This window comes from Schistocerca serialis, chromosome 6 (genome assembly GCF_023864345.2).
Source record: "Schistocerca serialis cubense isolate TAMUIC-IGC-003099 chromosome 6, iqSchSeri2.2, whole genome shotgun sequence".
In the NCBI taxonomy this organism is placed as follows: domain Eukaryota; kingdom Metazoa; phylum Arthropoda; class Insecta; order Orthoptera; family Acrididae; genus Schistocerca; species Schistocerca serialis.
Genome location: NC_064643.1, coordinates 210,967,927 through 210,981,169, shown reverse-complemented (window position 1 = coordinate 210,981,169; position 13,243 = coordinate 210,967,927). Strand labels below are relative to the sequence as shown.

Below are 13,243 nucleotides of genomic sequence, written 5' to 3'. Positions count from 1 at the left end.
ATTCTGGTGTTTTCACTCCTCTTCCATTTACACAACTTTCTTTCATAACCAAGAGTTTGCAGTAATTAAACAGTTCTCTGTGCATTTTTCCTTCAGTATGTGTTGTTGTACTATTTTCCCATACCTTCCTTTTCTCATTAGCGAATTCCAGTTCTCCATCTCAATTAAATTTTCAGCTCCCTAAAAGTACTGAAATTTTTTATCTCATCATATTTTTGCAATCTCTTCACTGTCTATGGAGCTAGTAGGGATGTAATGTGTCCACGAAAATTGACAGTTTCACTGGTGCAACCAGAATGGGAGAAAATTGGTACTAGTTGAAAGAGATTCACGTGTGTTTGAATGCTGCCAATGTTAGGCTGCCCCTTAATGCGAAGTATTACTGTATACATAGTTAAGAGTAATGGTGCCAACACTGCAAGAAGCAGCTGACGCTGCTTTCATCTCACTGCTCCTCTTCCCTCAGCAGTCCTGACGTAATGGCATGGCACATCTACTTCCATCGTGCGGATTGTCAACTTATTGTAGACAAACAGGACACTAGTACTACTGTGGTGTGTCACGGTTTTATTTTGAGTATGATATTCCAGTCACTATTTTGCTCATAACAGTTCACCTGCATTCCTGTTTGTTGTTCATGAATATACCTACACCTGCATTACCTGTATTTGATTTTGTGTTCGTAACTCTGTAATAACTCCCAACAAACCGGGAATCTTGCCGCAATGAGATGAGCTGTGTATCTTTGGAGACCGGACTTAACATATTGTCCCTGAAGGGGAACAGCAGACTGTTCAGTAGTTGTTGGGACAACAGTGTCGGCAATTGATCAGTAAGGAGGAAACGAAATGAAACTTCATGGGTTGAGAGGGTACATGATGTCGTTGCAGTGATTACAGAATTGAAACACAAAAGAAATTTTTAGCTGTTAGTGGACACTGATTTACGTCAGTGGGGAAAGTTAAAAATTTCTTCCGGACGAGAGTTTGAACCTGGGTGTTGGGCTCACTGGGCAGATGCACTGACTGTTAAGCCAGCAACTGCATGGGCTACCTTAACACGCCTCCCATCAGACCCTAGTTTTCAATTTATCTACACACTACTGATGTTTCTATGCCCATTACTGTCATTACTCACAGCACTTTGCCGAATTCTGTGAAAGTTCGAGTGTTGTGTGCATCTGCAGTGAAGGCATGTCTGAAAGAAGAAACACCACATATATAATTAACGTGAAGCTTGCCATCGATTCTTTCAGTGTAGGTGAACACCACCCTCAAACTCTTGCAGGAATCGGCGGATCATTGCGAGTAGTGAGGATAATGGGCAGGGGCACAATGTCAGTAGTATGTGGATGAGTTGAGAATTTGGGTCTGACAGTGGGTGTGCTACGGTGGTCCACGCAGTTGCGATGACCATTGTGTACAGATGGCTTAGTGGTCAGAGCATCTGCCTAGTGAGCAGGAGAACCGGGTTGTAATCCCAGTCTGCCACAAATTTTCAAAATTCCCCATTGATGTAAATCAATGCCCATTAGCAGCTAAATGTCATTAATTCCTTTGTGTCACAATTCATAGTGACTAGGACATCACATATATTACAGAATTGAATCACATATAAAAACAAAGATGAGGTGACTTACCGAACAAAAGCGCTGGCAGGTCGATAGACACACAAACAAACACAAACAAACACACAAAATTCAAGCTTTCGCAACAAACTGTTGCCTCATCAGGAAAGAGGGAAGGAGAGGGGAAGACGAAAGGAAGTGGGTTTTAAGGGAGAGGGTAAGGAGTCATTCCAATCCCGGGAGCGGAAAGACTTACCTTAGGGGGAAAAAAGGACAGGTATACACTCGCACACACGCACATATCCATCCACACATACAGACACAAGCAGACATATTTAATTGGTCTTTAAATATGTCTGCTTGTGTCTGTATGTGTGGATGGATATGTGCGTGTGTGCGAGTGTATACCTGTCCTTTTTTCCCCCTAAGGTAAGTCTTTCCGCTCCCGGGATTGGAATGACTCCTTACCCTCTCCCTTAAAACCCACTTCCTTTCGTCTTCCCCTCTCCTTCCCTCTTTCCTGATGAGGCAACAGTTTGTTGCGAAAGCTTGAATTTTGTGTGTTTGTTCGTGTTTGTTTGTGTGTCTATCGACCTGCCAGTGCTTTTGTTCGATAAGTCACCTCATCTTTGTTTTTATATGTAATTTTTCCCACGTGGAATGTTTCCTTCCATTATATTGATATCATTAATACAGAATTGAATCACATTTACAAAGAACTTGGCATATGAGCCAACTTATCGGTATGACACTGCACCCTCTCTGGCCTGAATGTATGCACTGATTTGGTTGGGAAGGGTGTCATAAAGTCGTTGTACCCTCTCCTGAGACAAGCTGGCCCATATTGGTTGTAGTTTGTCCTTTATAACCCGGATACTGTCACTGGGGCGGAATTATTGTCCGAGCTGGTCCTACAAATGTTCTTTCAAGGACAGATCTAGTAATGTTGCTGACCACAGGAGGACCTCAGCATCACCCAGACAATTCATAGAGGCATGTGCAGTGTGTGGATGAGCATTGTCCTTTTGAAAAATGGCACCACATTACTGTCATATAAGAGGTAACACATGAGGATGCAGGATGTCTGTGATGTACTATTGTGCCATTAGAGTTCTCTCACTCACTACCAGCCTTGACCTGAAGTCACACACAGTGGCTTCCCCCACTGTGTGCCCCCCCCCCCCCCCCCCAACCCACCCTCCCCACCCACCCCAAAACATTGGAAGAATGGGACCTCTCCTCAGGTCACCACCTCCTTACAGGGGTAACACAACCACAGTTTGTCACTTAACACCATGTGATGCCATTTGTCAGCAATCTGTGTTTCCCAGTCATGGCACTACTCCAAATGCAGCAGTTTACATTGTGGTGTAAACAGCAGATTACGCATAGTGTGGTAATTTCCTTTTCTGGCAGCTGCTAGTCTTCAACCAATGGTGTGGGATGACACAGAATTAGTGCTAGGAGTCCATTACTGTTTTTCACATTGCAGGCACATATGTAAAAGGATTACAATGTGCTTGATGTGCAATACGGTAATCCCTCTTGCTTTGATCAGATGCGGTCGGTCAGAACCTGTGTGGGGAATATGGCTGCCCTCATGTTCCCTTGCAGGCCAACACTGGGCCACTGTCACATCTGAATTCCAGATGTTGCCCTGTTCGACAGTTGGCCAAGTGGAGGCCCACAGTGAGACCCCTGTCAAACACTGTTGGGTACTGATTACACTATCTGACATGAGCACGCAGCATCTCCCTATCGTTCACATTGATCACTCATTGTTTGCCCCGTTGAGAAGTGGGTGGGGTTGAGTAGGGTGGCCAATTTATTCATTCTATTATACATAATTATTATTTCTGTAATTTTCTGGATAGTTTCCTCTTCTTTAATTTTGTGTTTTTCTAGATACTGTCTCAAGCAACTGTGTTGTGCATAATCTATTTTTTCCCCGTTTTCCATTGTCTTCCTCTGTCATAGCACAGTATATCCCTGTAAATGTCACAGTATCCTGTATAATCTCCATAAATGCAGCCCTTTGCTCTCTTTGACCCTTCTGAATCTTTGCATCATTTTTCCCAAAATTAACCTCCACTTGACATTCCGGCATCTAGTCTGCTCCTAATATACAATCCACACACAAATGTGGTAGTACCAAATCTGGTACCGTGCCGCGGAATTTGAATCCGCGCCAGACGTCATGGACTTCGAAGACCCATAGAGGTCTCTGCACCATTGTGCCGTAAGCTGTGGCAGCACGCTCCTCCTGGCCCGCTTTTAGTGTGAGGGCGCCACAGTGGAACACGTGGTTCCAGTGGCCAATAGCGGTGCCCCTGATAGCGTACTTAAGCGCCTGCACCTGCCTCTCTCAGCCAGCCAGTCTAATCTCGCGTTCGTCGGTTGACACCTCGCCTCGCGTTAGACAGCTTACTTCCTTGTTCTATGTATGAGTGGATGTGTTTGTTTCCTTGTGACTCCGTTGTTCGATCTTGTTGTATCGTTCTGTCCTTTGTTGGTCATATCCGTCCTCTCCTGTTGTGTTGTTGTTCGCGGGCCTCTTCTCGGGTCCCGCCATTCTTTCCGTCATTGCTACCCCGTGACCGTCCCGGTCGCAGTTACAACACCAAAGACTTCATTCCATACAATTTTCTCTCTGCCATGACATCCGGTAACACATGGTATTTTATAAGTTGGCTTATAACTCTGATTGCACCTACAGTTTTGTATCCATATACGAAAAAATATGCTACCTTGCTTTCGTTTCTCAATAGCTTTTCATTAGATTTTCGGAACTTGAAGAAACATCATTTGCTGAACCTATAAAGGGCTGCACTTCTAAATCCTTGATTTTTTCTTATCTATTGTTGGTGACTTGTTCTTTTTGCAGCACCTTGTTCTGACATCAGTTCCTGTAATTCTTCTTTGAGCTTGTCAACATGTGTCACCAGTATTTGTGCTGCCCCTGCATTTCCATTTCCTGATTGGGTCTCTTCTAGGTCATGCAGTCCGTCACACTTTTTGCTTGTTTCCATTACAGTATCCTCGATCCTGGTCATATTACTATACAGTGTACGCAGATCGCTTTCCACTTCTGTTCTTTCTTAGATGATTCTGTATTTGCTGTGATCTCCTCCTTAATTGTGGTGGTTGTTTTGGTTTGCTTATGTAATCCTCCTTTCAGTTTGGAAATCATTTTGTCATTGTTAGTTCCTAACTCCTCGCATTCAGCTACTCACCATTTCATTAATTCTTTAAGTTCTTCTACATCCTCTGCCTTTTGTGCTTCCCTCTTCTTTTTTATTTATGAAATCCATGAATGTACTGAGTTAACTTTGTATTCCAAATTCACTGAGATTTGTCTTTTCTCTTTGTTGACCTTCACATGTCCCTGAGAAAGGTGTGCTGCTTTATATAATACTATCTTCCATTTTAATTTCACTGCTCTCAAAAAATCTTGAATTCTTAGATCTATCTCCTTGTTTCACTTTATTTTCTTCCTGTTCATTACTCCACAATCCAAATGTTGTGTTTGTTTCAACTGCATTAATAGTTTATGATAGTAGTAGGTGAACAATCGTCCATTTGCTGGAATAAACAGGAAAAATATGATAATTCCAAGCAATTAGATTATCTGCATTAGTGGTCAAACCACTGCTTCCTTCTGCGATTCAGTCATGTGAACACATTCCATTTATCCGTTCATGAAGGAAAAAAGTCTTTGCTCTGTCAAGTAGTTTGCTACATTGCACCTCCTTGCCACTTTGGGTATCATTCCACCTATTCTCTGCACATGTCGCCAGTTCTTTCACAATCACTTTTTAAATTTTAATATCATTCTCTTAGTTTATTCTCCCCTGCATACTTCATCATGAAAGATTTTCCACTCACTCATCATCATGTGTTAGGTAATAGTGCAAGGGGGCGTAATTACTGAGCATTCAATTATCAAGTCGCTCACTGTTTTGGTCGTTCAGAGAAAATAATCCTTCACTCACCACATTTAGCACAGAAACTATTTATTGTACCGAAACTTGTTTTTTACCACAAGAGAATATACCTACACATTCTTTCTTCGACTAGCTCACAGATTTTTGTCTACTACCACTGGTCTCAACAACAACTCGAAGACCTGCCCCAATTCAACTACCACACAAACCAAAGACCCGTGTAAAACAAAGGTACTTTACAACAGAACAGAATAGTGTGAAGATCTGCATCAAACTACTACAACCCTGCAATTACATAACCAGAAATCCTGTTCTTTCTGTCACCACACTTCACTAATTCCCACTATATCTAACTGCAATCTACCAATTTCCCTTTCAAGTTCTCTAACCTACCAGCACAACCTGTAGAGTGCCAGATCTTTTTTCCCCTGATGACATCCTCTTGAGTAGGTTCTGCCTGTAGATTTGAATAATTTAGCCAGGAGGATATGCCATCATTAATAAACTGTGTGACAGAGTTGCATGGGCTTGGGAAATATACAAGCTATAGAGTTCTGTTGCTTTCAGCTCTGCCATTGTACCAACAAAGCAAGGCCAATTGGCTAATGTTACTAAGCTTATTCATTCAAATATCCAGACTGATGCCTCCTGTAACTACAAAAAAGGCAAGTTGCCCCCCCTCTCCAGGAATCATATATTAGGAGTTTGCAGCAGATATCTTTCTGCTGCAGTTTCAACTATTATTCGACTGTCTGTGTCATTCAGGCATTCAAACGTCCCTGCCACCAGACAGTCCGCAGTTCATAGGAGATGCTGTCAACAGTCTTAAGTTTCCTCAATAAACTAAAGAACTTTACTACCACATTGCTCCATACTATGTATGTTATCAACATCATAATAGAGTGAAAGCAGGCAAAAGGAACCAAATTTAAGAATATGTTCACACATGACTTTAGCTGAAGCAGACTGTGGCAGCTTTTGTTTGTTACTGCATTTTATTTTATTTTCCATGATGTTAATGTGTTAATATCAACAGCACATAATATTTGTTTTATCAGGGTATTACTACGGTGTTCACTGTCAGAGCCACCAGTAGTAGTAGTAGTATGCGGCATTCATATGTTTCATTTTGGCAGCTGAAAACATAGAAACAAATCGGTAATTGTTTGTTTGGATGCAGTTACATGCTATATTCTGTCATTGTGTTACATTCATAGTCTTAGACTAAAACAATATTTTAACTAGGTTTTACAATTTCTTGCAGGTTTATTTGCTTTGATTCTGTGTTGCTTCAATATCAGCAGCACTCCTTACAAATCTCGAAGCAATTCACTGATTGATCTCAGCTTGTATACAGCAGCAGCTGTGTGTATTTACCTATATAGAGCAGCCATTGGAAGTGTTCTACTTCCTTTTGATTATCCACAATCAAGGTAAGCATTTTTATACCGCCACTTGTCTTCCAATTTTCATATTACATCAATTTTGAATTGAAAAATAACATAACTTGTGAGCCTGCAATATAGGCAATAGGGAAGTTATTTTGCAGTGCTCTCAGTCTTTGTATAGTATTGTCTGACAATTTAGTTGCAATTCCGTCAGTCTATACTCTGGCTAAAATTGTTGTTGTACACAAGACTGGGGAAAATGATGATATACCCTGTAAATTATTATAAAATATTGAAGTGACAGCTTGTAACTGCACAAAGCTTCTAGTTCAGTTTCTTAGGAAATCTATGGACTTCTGAAAACAATGTGTCATTTGTAGAAATGTAACACAGGATGCCTGAAAGAGTACGAGAGCATGTGACACAGTAATAACGTGTTATTGTGCATAAGTAATAGATTTATTGCATAAGAAAATGATTTATTTTTACAAACATTGGCAGGGCATATGAAAGTGTGAGTGATTTTGCTTGTCAAGTTTGGTGTGGGAATCAAGAGTGTGAGTGATGTTCCACAGCATACATGAATGACATCTAATTTCCAGAGAAGCACTTTTCAGCTGCATTTAAACAATTGTATTATCCATTTGGTGTCCAGGGAGTTTGAAGAGAATAAGAATACAGAGCTACAGTTATAAAAACTTCACCAACAACATTAATCTAAAACATTTTAAAACAGTCATAGGAAAAATTGATGGACTTGTAAAATATCTCATTTGCATTCAGTTTTGATTATTTGATTACACTGCCTTGGTTGGTCACGAAGAGACTGAAATTATTACAAAATGCGATGTACACTTGAAGATTCCATAAAATTTCAGGAGACCCACTGAATGTCTGCAACTTTGTGCCACTATATTTTGGCTCAATGCCTTCTGGCCATCTTCATGTGAATACTCAGGTGATGATGGATGGAAGATTCTGCACCGAAATATCGTGGTGGGAAGTTGCAGGCATCTTATAAGTTTTTGCAAAATTTTGTGGGGCAGTTTGTACACCAGGAAAGTTTTAAACTTTACACTTACATTTTTTGCAATATAAAAAAGTTACAATACAGTTTGAAAGACCACGTTTTAGTGTGGACTGAGAATCAAAATGAGATGTTTGTCTCATAACATACAAGTTAAATCAGTGATTTATTGTACAGCTACCTCATCAACACTGTACGATGCTAAATTATAGTTTTAGGTATTTTGGTGTCCAGTCTAACTATAATATATCATTCAGTTCCACACAGTGCATTCGTAGTTTTACATTTTTCAGTTCACTTTGCTGTATCATGCTCGGATAATAATATTATCATTCACCAACTCCTTTGCTGAGTAATGGCAATTTTGAAGTAATGTATGATTTTCACTTCAGCTAACTACTCTAGATCTTGGTTGTATTTATGCTCTTTAATTCATTACAAATCTTCATTGCCATGTGCTGTGGAGTTGGGCTAAGAACTGTTGGCAGAAGCATAAATTTCTCTTTATTCGTATAACTGTAAATATGCTGTAAATTATTTACTAAAAGTAAGCAAGGATTGTTGTGTGTAAAAAGCACTAGTACATGTACAAAACACTTAACATATTCAGATCACTTAACAGGGCTGTCTCTGGACAAACTTTTAGAGAGCCACCAAGTCTTGTTAACCAGTAGGGGTTAATTATCACAAATATTGATTCATCAGCACATTGTTTTAGCGTGAGCAGTAAACACTTTACTTGAAAAGATAATTAGAGTTTGTGGAACGATACAGCAAAATAGAGGATTTCCGGAAAAATTAAAGTGTGCAAAAGTCATTGTGTTTGAAGCTTGTCATCTACGGAAAGATGAAGTACTCACATTGGTGTGGAGAGCTTCGAAAACTAAAATAATATGAATGATCTCTACAACACATAATGCCACTTTGATTGACACTCAAAGAAAATGTAGAAAAACCAATTACACAATTAAAAAAACCTGAAAGTGTATTAGACTACAACAAATACATGAAACGAGTGGATCGGGAAGACCAATATTTGAGTTATTACCCAATATAAAGAAAAACTATAAAATGGTCAAAAAAGGTTTGCATGTACCTCTTTAATTACGCATTGTTTAATGCATTCCGTACATGTCAATATTTCAATAGAGAATTCATGATTTTTTTATTTAAAGTGTCTGATTCGTGGATAAAAGACCATGTACCTGCTTCTGAGCAAAACTTGGAGGTTGCCACTACATTGCATACGTCTCATCATGATTTGGGTGACAGACTTTCCGGTCACATAAAGTAACACCAACTAATACTTATTTCCGAAACGGAAAAATCAAAACAAAGAAACTGCCATGTATGTTCCAAAAACAAAAAAAAAGAACAACAAACAACTTAATGTGCAAGTCTTGTAGAGTTGCGTTATCATGGAGTCTGTTTTGCTGCATATCATATGAAAGAGAAATACTAAGTATCAAAGACAATGCAAATATATGAAACAAACAAATTTTGTATTTATTTACGTATTTATATCTCCAAAGTTTCATGAAATTAGGGGAACAGGGTTGAGAACTTATGAGAACTAACAGCGAGATTAGTAAAACTTAACAATTTATAATCTCCCAATAAGGTCAAGAATGGCCGGCAACAACCCAAGTAATCCGAATAAGTGCTGCCGGCACCAAGCGAATACATTTGTACGAGACTAGTGGATGCCAAAGTGTTACATGCCTTTGCTACCTGTGACTCATCATGTATAACCCTTTCATTCAGTCCAATAGTGATGTCTTTTTCTATGGCTGGTTGTCCTGTCTCTCATTTCACTGCATTCCATATAGCCTTAAGTTGTTGTCGGAAGTTCTGATTTACCACATTATATGCATGTTCCTTGATTTTTTTAATAACCTTTCTTAGTAATTTTGAGTATTTTTTGTAGTGTGCAACTACTGCCCAATCCCTACTTGTTACTACCAAAAGCTAAATTTACCCGTTTTCTTTCACAAGACACTTTAATCGCTCTTGTGAGCCATGGTTGTTTACATGGCTGTTTAGTGTTCTTTCTGTTAGCTTATGCTGAAAAGCTATTTTCAGATAATTATATGAGTTTATGATGGAATAGATTAAATTTTATGTTTGGTTCATTATAAATTACATCCTAGGTCACCTCCTGTAAACTATTCTTAAAAACATTTGCCTTGGAGTCACTAATTACTCTAACTGATTTCCATGGAAGAGTAATCATACTGTAAGGCACTACATTATTTATCCTAAGTAACTATGCATCGTGATTGGAGAGAGCATTTGTTACTGATTAAACAGTTATTTTCTTGCTTTGAGCTTCATTAAAGAAAACATTATCAATTAGGGTCCTACTGTCTTCATCCACTTAGACATTGTTCATAGTCATTTGAGGTATGGAATATTGGCTATATTTATGCCCGTGTGCATATTTGCATTTGCGTAGTGATCAAGCTGTGTGTCGTGTTCATAATTAGATGAAAATTACTTGCTTTTCACATTGTGTCATGACATTACATCCTATTTTTATGAGATGCTAACTATACTGTCTGAACTTTTTTCCAGGGGTCTGTACGAGTCATTCGGAACGTGGTGTATTTTAGGAGTAATAATGATTAAATCGGTGTTGGAAGTTTTATTCACATCACACCACCACAGCTATTATGCCAGAAGATGGACAGTCTGTGCAAACATACTACAGAAAACATTTTCTGTAATTACTGTTTGTTGGATGATACTGTGTGCCTTGATCTACAGACCATATAATGTGCTGCTGCTTGGTTGTAATGTGTGTATAAGTCAACTGATATATGATACTGCTGTTACATATGACACGGCCAGTTGTATTTCACTACCAGTTATGCATTACTGGCTTGGAATGGTCTTCTATTTCTATCAGGTAGATAATCTTCGTTTATAAAGCATCTGACTTTTGCTGTATCATTGTCTGTACCTTGATTTTTCAAATGCACCATTCAGATATTGATAAATTAATTTACTTGAAACATGTAAGACTTGCTGTTAACTCCATGTTTATATTTGAGTGTGTGCTGTTTTTTGTTGTTCTGAGTGATTGAAATTTGGCATTTTCGTAGGGCAATTCAAACAGCTTGGCAAGTATTGATGTGGCTGCAGGATACATAGGACAAGAAGAATACAACATTGCTTCAGTTGGGGCACTCCTTATTGCACATACATATTGTGCTCCCATTCTTTCTTATTTACTTTTAATAAGAAATATTTGCAAGCATTCAGTTCAACATGATAAAGAATGGTAAGCTTATATCAAATTTTAAGAAGCACTGACATTTACCATTGCAAGCAGTTTATTTTGATTTTGTATTAAACATTTGTTACTAACCAGTTAACCAGTTACATTTATGAAAGAGGAATATATTGGCCCCATTGTTTGACTTCTTTATAATGACAAGCAAAAATGAAGAAAGATAACCATTTGCCTGCAGCACAGACAGAGAGAATTTCTGTAGCTTTCGAGGAAGCTTTTTAGTAGTAGGAACGAACTCTTCAAGTGGATGAATGACTGGGTCTGGATTGATTTTAAGGTCATGAGTGTTTGTTTGTTTCATAGCTGCGAGGCTGAATTCAGTGGGAAGGGGCTTTATGAGGGAAGATGAATAACGTCATGTTATGAAGCTACCCATCTGAAAATCCTACTCTTATTTTACAAAATAGCATTTTGCCACCAACTCAACGTACACATCACACCTGTGCACCCCTGTATCAGTTTTGTTTGCTATCTGGTACTTCAGTCAGAGGTATCTTCTGTCCACAAATGAAAGCAGTTACTGTCCAGTGGTGTGTGTGTGTGTGTGTGTGTGTGAGAGAGAGAGAGAGAGAGAGAGAGAGAGAGAGAGAGCTGGCATGGTGGTAAGGTATTAGACTCACATTTTCATCTTTCCAACGTTTGTCTGTGTAAACTACATTAACAAAAATAAAATTTAATAATACATATGTCAATACAGGGACATGACATTTGTGTTAGTTTTTGTGTGTGTCTTGCATAACTGATCACATAGTGATTTCTGTAAGACAGAAAAAGCTGAAAGGAAAGCAATAGCTTAAATTCCGATATTAACTTACCTATTCAACACAGAAATGTGTTAATTAAAATAATTTAGAAAAAATTCCGTGTGTTCAAAATCTTCTTTATTATTTTGTACTGTGTTCCTTTTTTATTAAAATATTATATACTCCAAAATATTGTAAAAAAAGTTATATTTCTTATCTCTTTTAGGCTTGATGACCAGCTGCACAGATTGTTTTGGTTTGTGGCTTCACATCGATCACTGCTTCTTACAGTATATTCTATACTTCTTACATTCCAAAGGCATCATTTATTTGTGTGGACAGTTTTTGCACCTAAACTGCTTTATGAAGCTATGTTTACAACTTGCACTTTTGTCAAGCTGCTTTTTACCTTTTTCATTGTTCAGTCAGTAATGTATAAAGAACATAAATGTAAACAATGGAAGTAGTGTAATAAAATTTTCATTAATGACCTGCATTATCATTCATGTGTTTAGAACATTTGACGGATATTGTGGACTTTTTCAAGTCCTGTAAGAGTTGTGGAGTGCACATGTTGAGCACACATTAGACAACTGTTTGGATCACCTGCAGATAATGACTAAATCAGATGTCAAAATATTGTGTGCAAAGTGGAATTAGCAAATTGGCCAGAAACCTGAAAAGATGCCACAAACCATCACTCTGAGAACACCTGAGAAGCAATATAGTCACCATACACTGATTTCCAGTTTAGTAAATACAGAGGGAAATAACTCATTTTCTGTCTCCATTATTTATAATTGTTCTCCTATTGCAGATAATACCTGGTATACAATTTTTGTTTTGGGTATTGTAGAGAAAAATTTAGTTACAAATGATTGTTCATTCTTTTATCTGTGGAGTCTATCTGGAAGGAGAACCTTTGTTCTTGTGGAATGAATCAATCTATATATGAACAAAAGAGAAGCAACTCTTAAAAACTTAACCTGTGTATGGTATTAACGATAAGCGTCACTACAGAATGTGATATCTGCAAAATGTGACCTAAGAAATTAGAAGGAAAGTTACTGCTTCGGAAAAAAGCTACTATTTCCCTATTTATATTAGCTAGCTGCTTTTTAATCATGCTGGTAGCTTGTATTTATATGTATATTTTTGTATTTTTCAGAGAAGATAGTTACCTACATTTGTAGCAACAATGAGCAATTTATAATACACTACCAGTGTCTTGCACCTTTAGAACATTGCTACTTTCCATGCAGGTAACGGAAATTTTCAA

General features: G+C 38.3%; 1 protein-coding gene across 4 annotated transcripts in view; it reads left to right on the top strand.

The window, feature by feature from the left end:
• Nucleotides 1-12,687, top strand: part of LOC126483965 (GPI ethanolamine phosphate transferase 2) — a 108,042-nt gene extending 95,355 nt beyond the window's left edge. For 3 of the 4 annotated variants that reach the window (XM_050107264.1, XM_050107266.1, XM_050107263.1), the window contains 4 exons: nt 6,776-6,944; nt 10,501-10,834; nt 11,031-11,209; nt 12,191-12,687. In XM_050107264.1, the coding sequence (XP_049963221.1) occupies nt 6,776-6,944; nt 10,501-10,834; nt 11,031-11,209; nt 12,191-12,431 (923 nt within the window). In that variant the 3' untranslated portion in view covers nt 12,432-12,687. The remainder of the gene's footprint in view (nt 1-6,775; nt 6,945-10,500; nt 10,835-11,030; nt 11,210-12,190) is intronic. The other variant, XM_050107265.1, reaches the window with a different exon arrangement.
• Nucleotides 12,688-13,243: the final 556 nt, after the last annotated feature.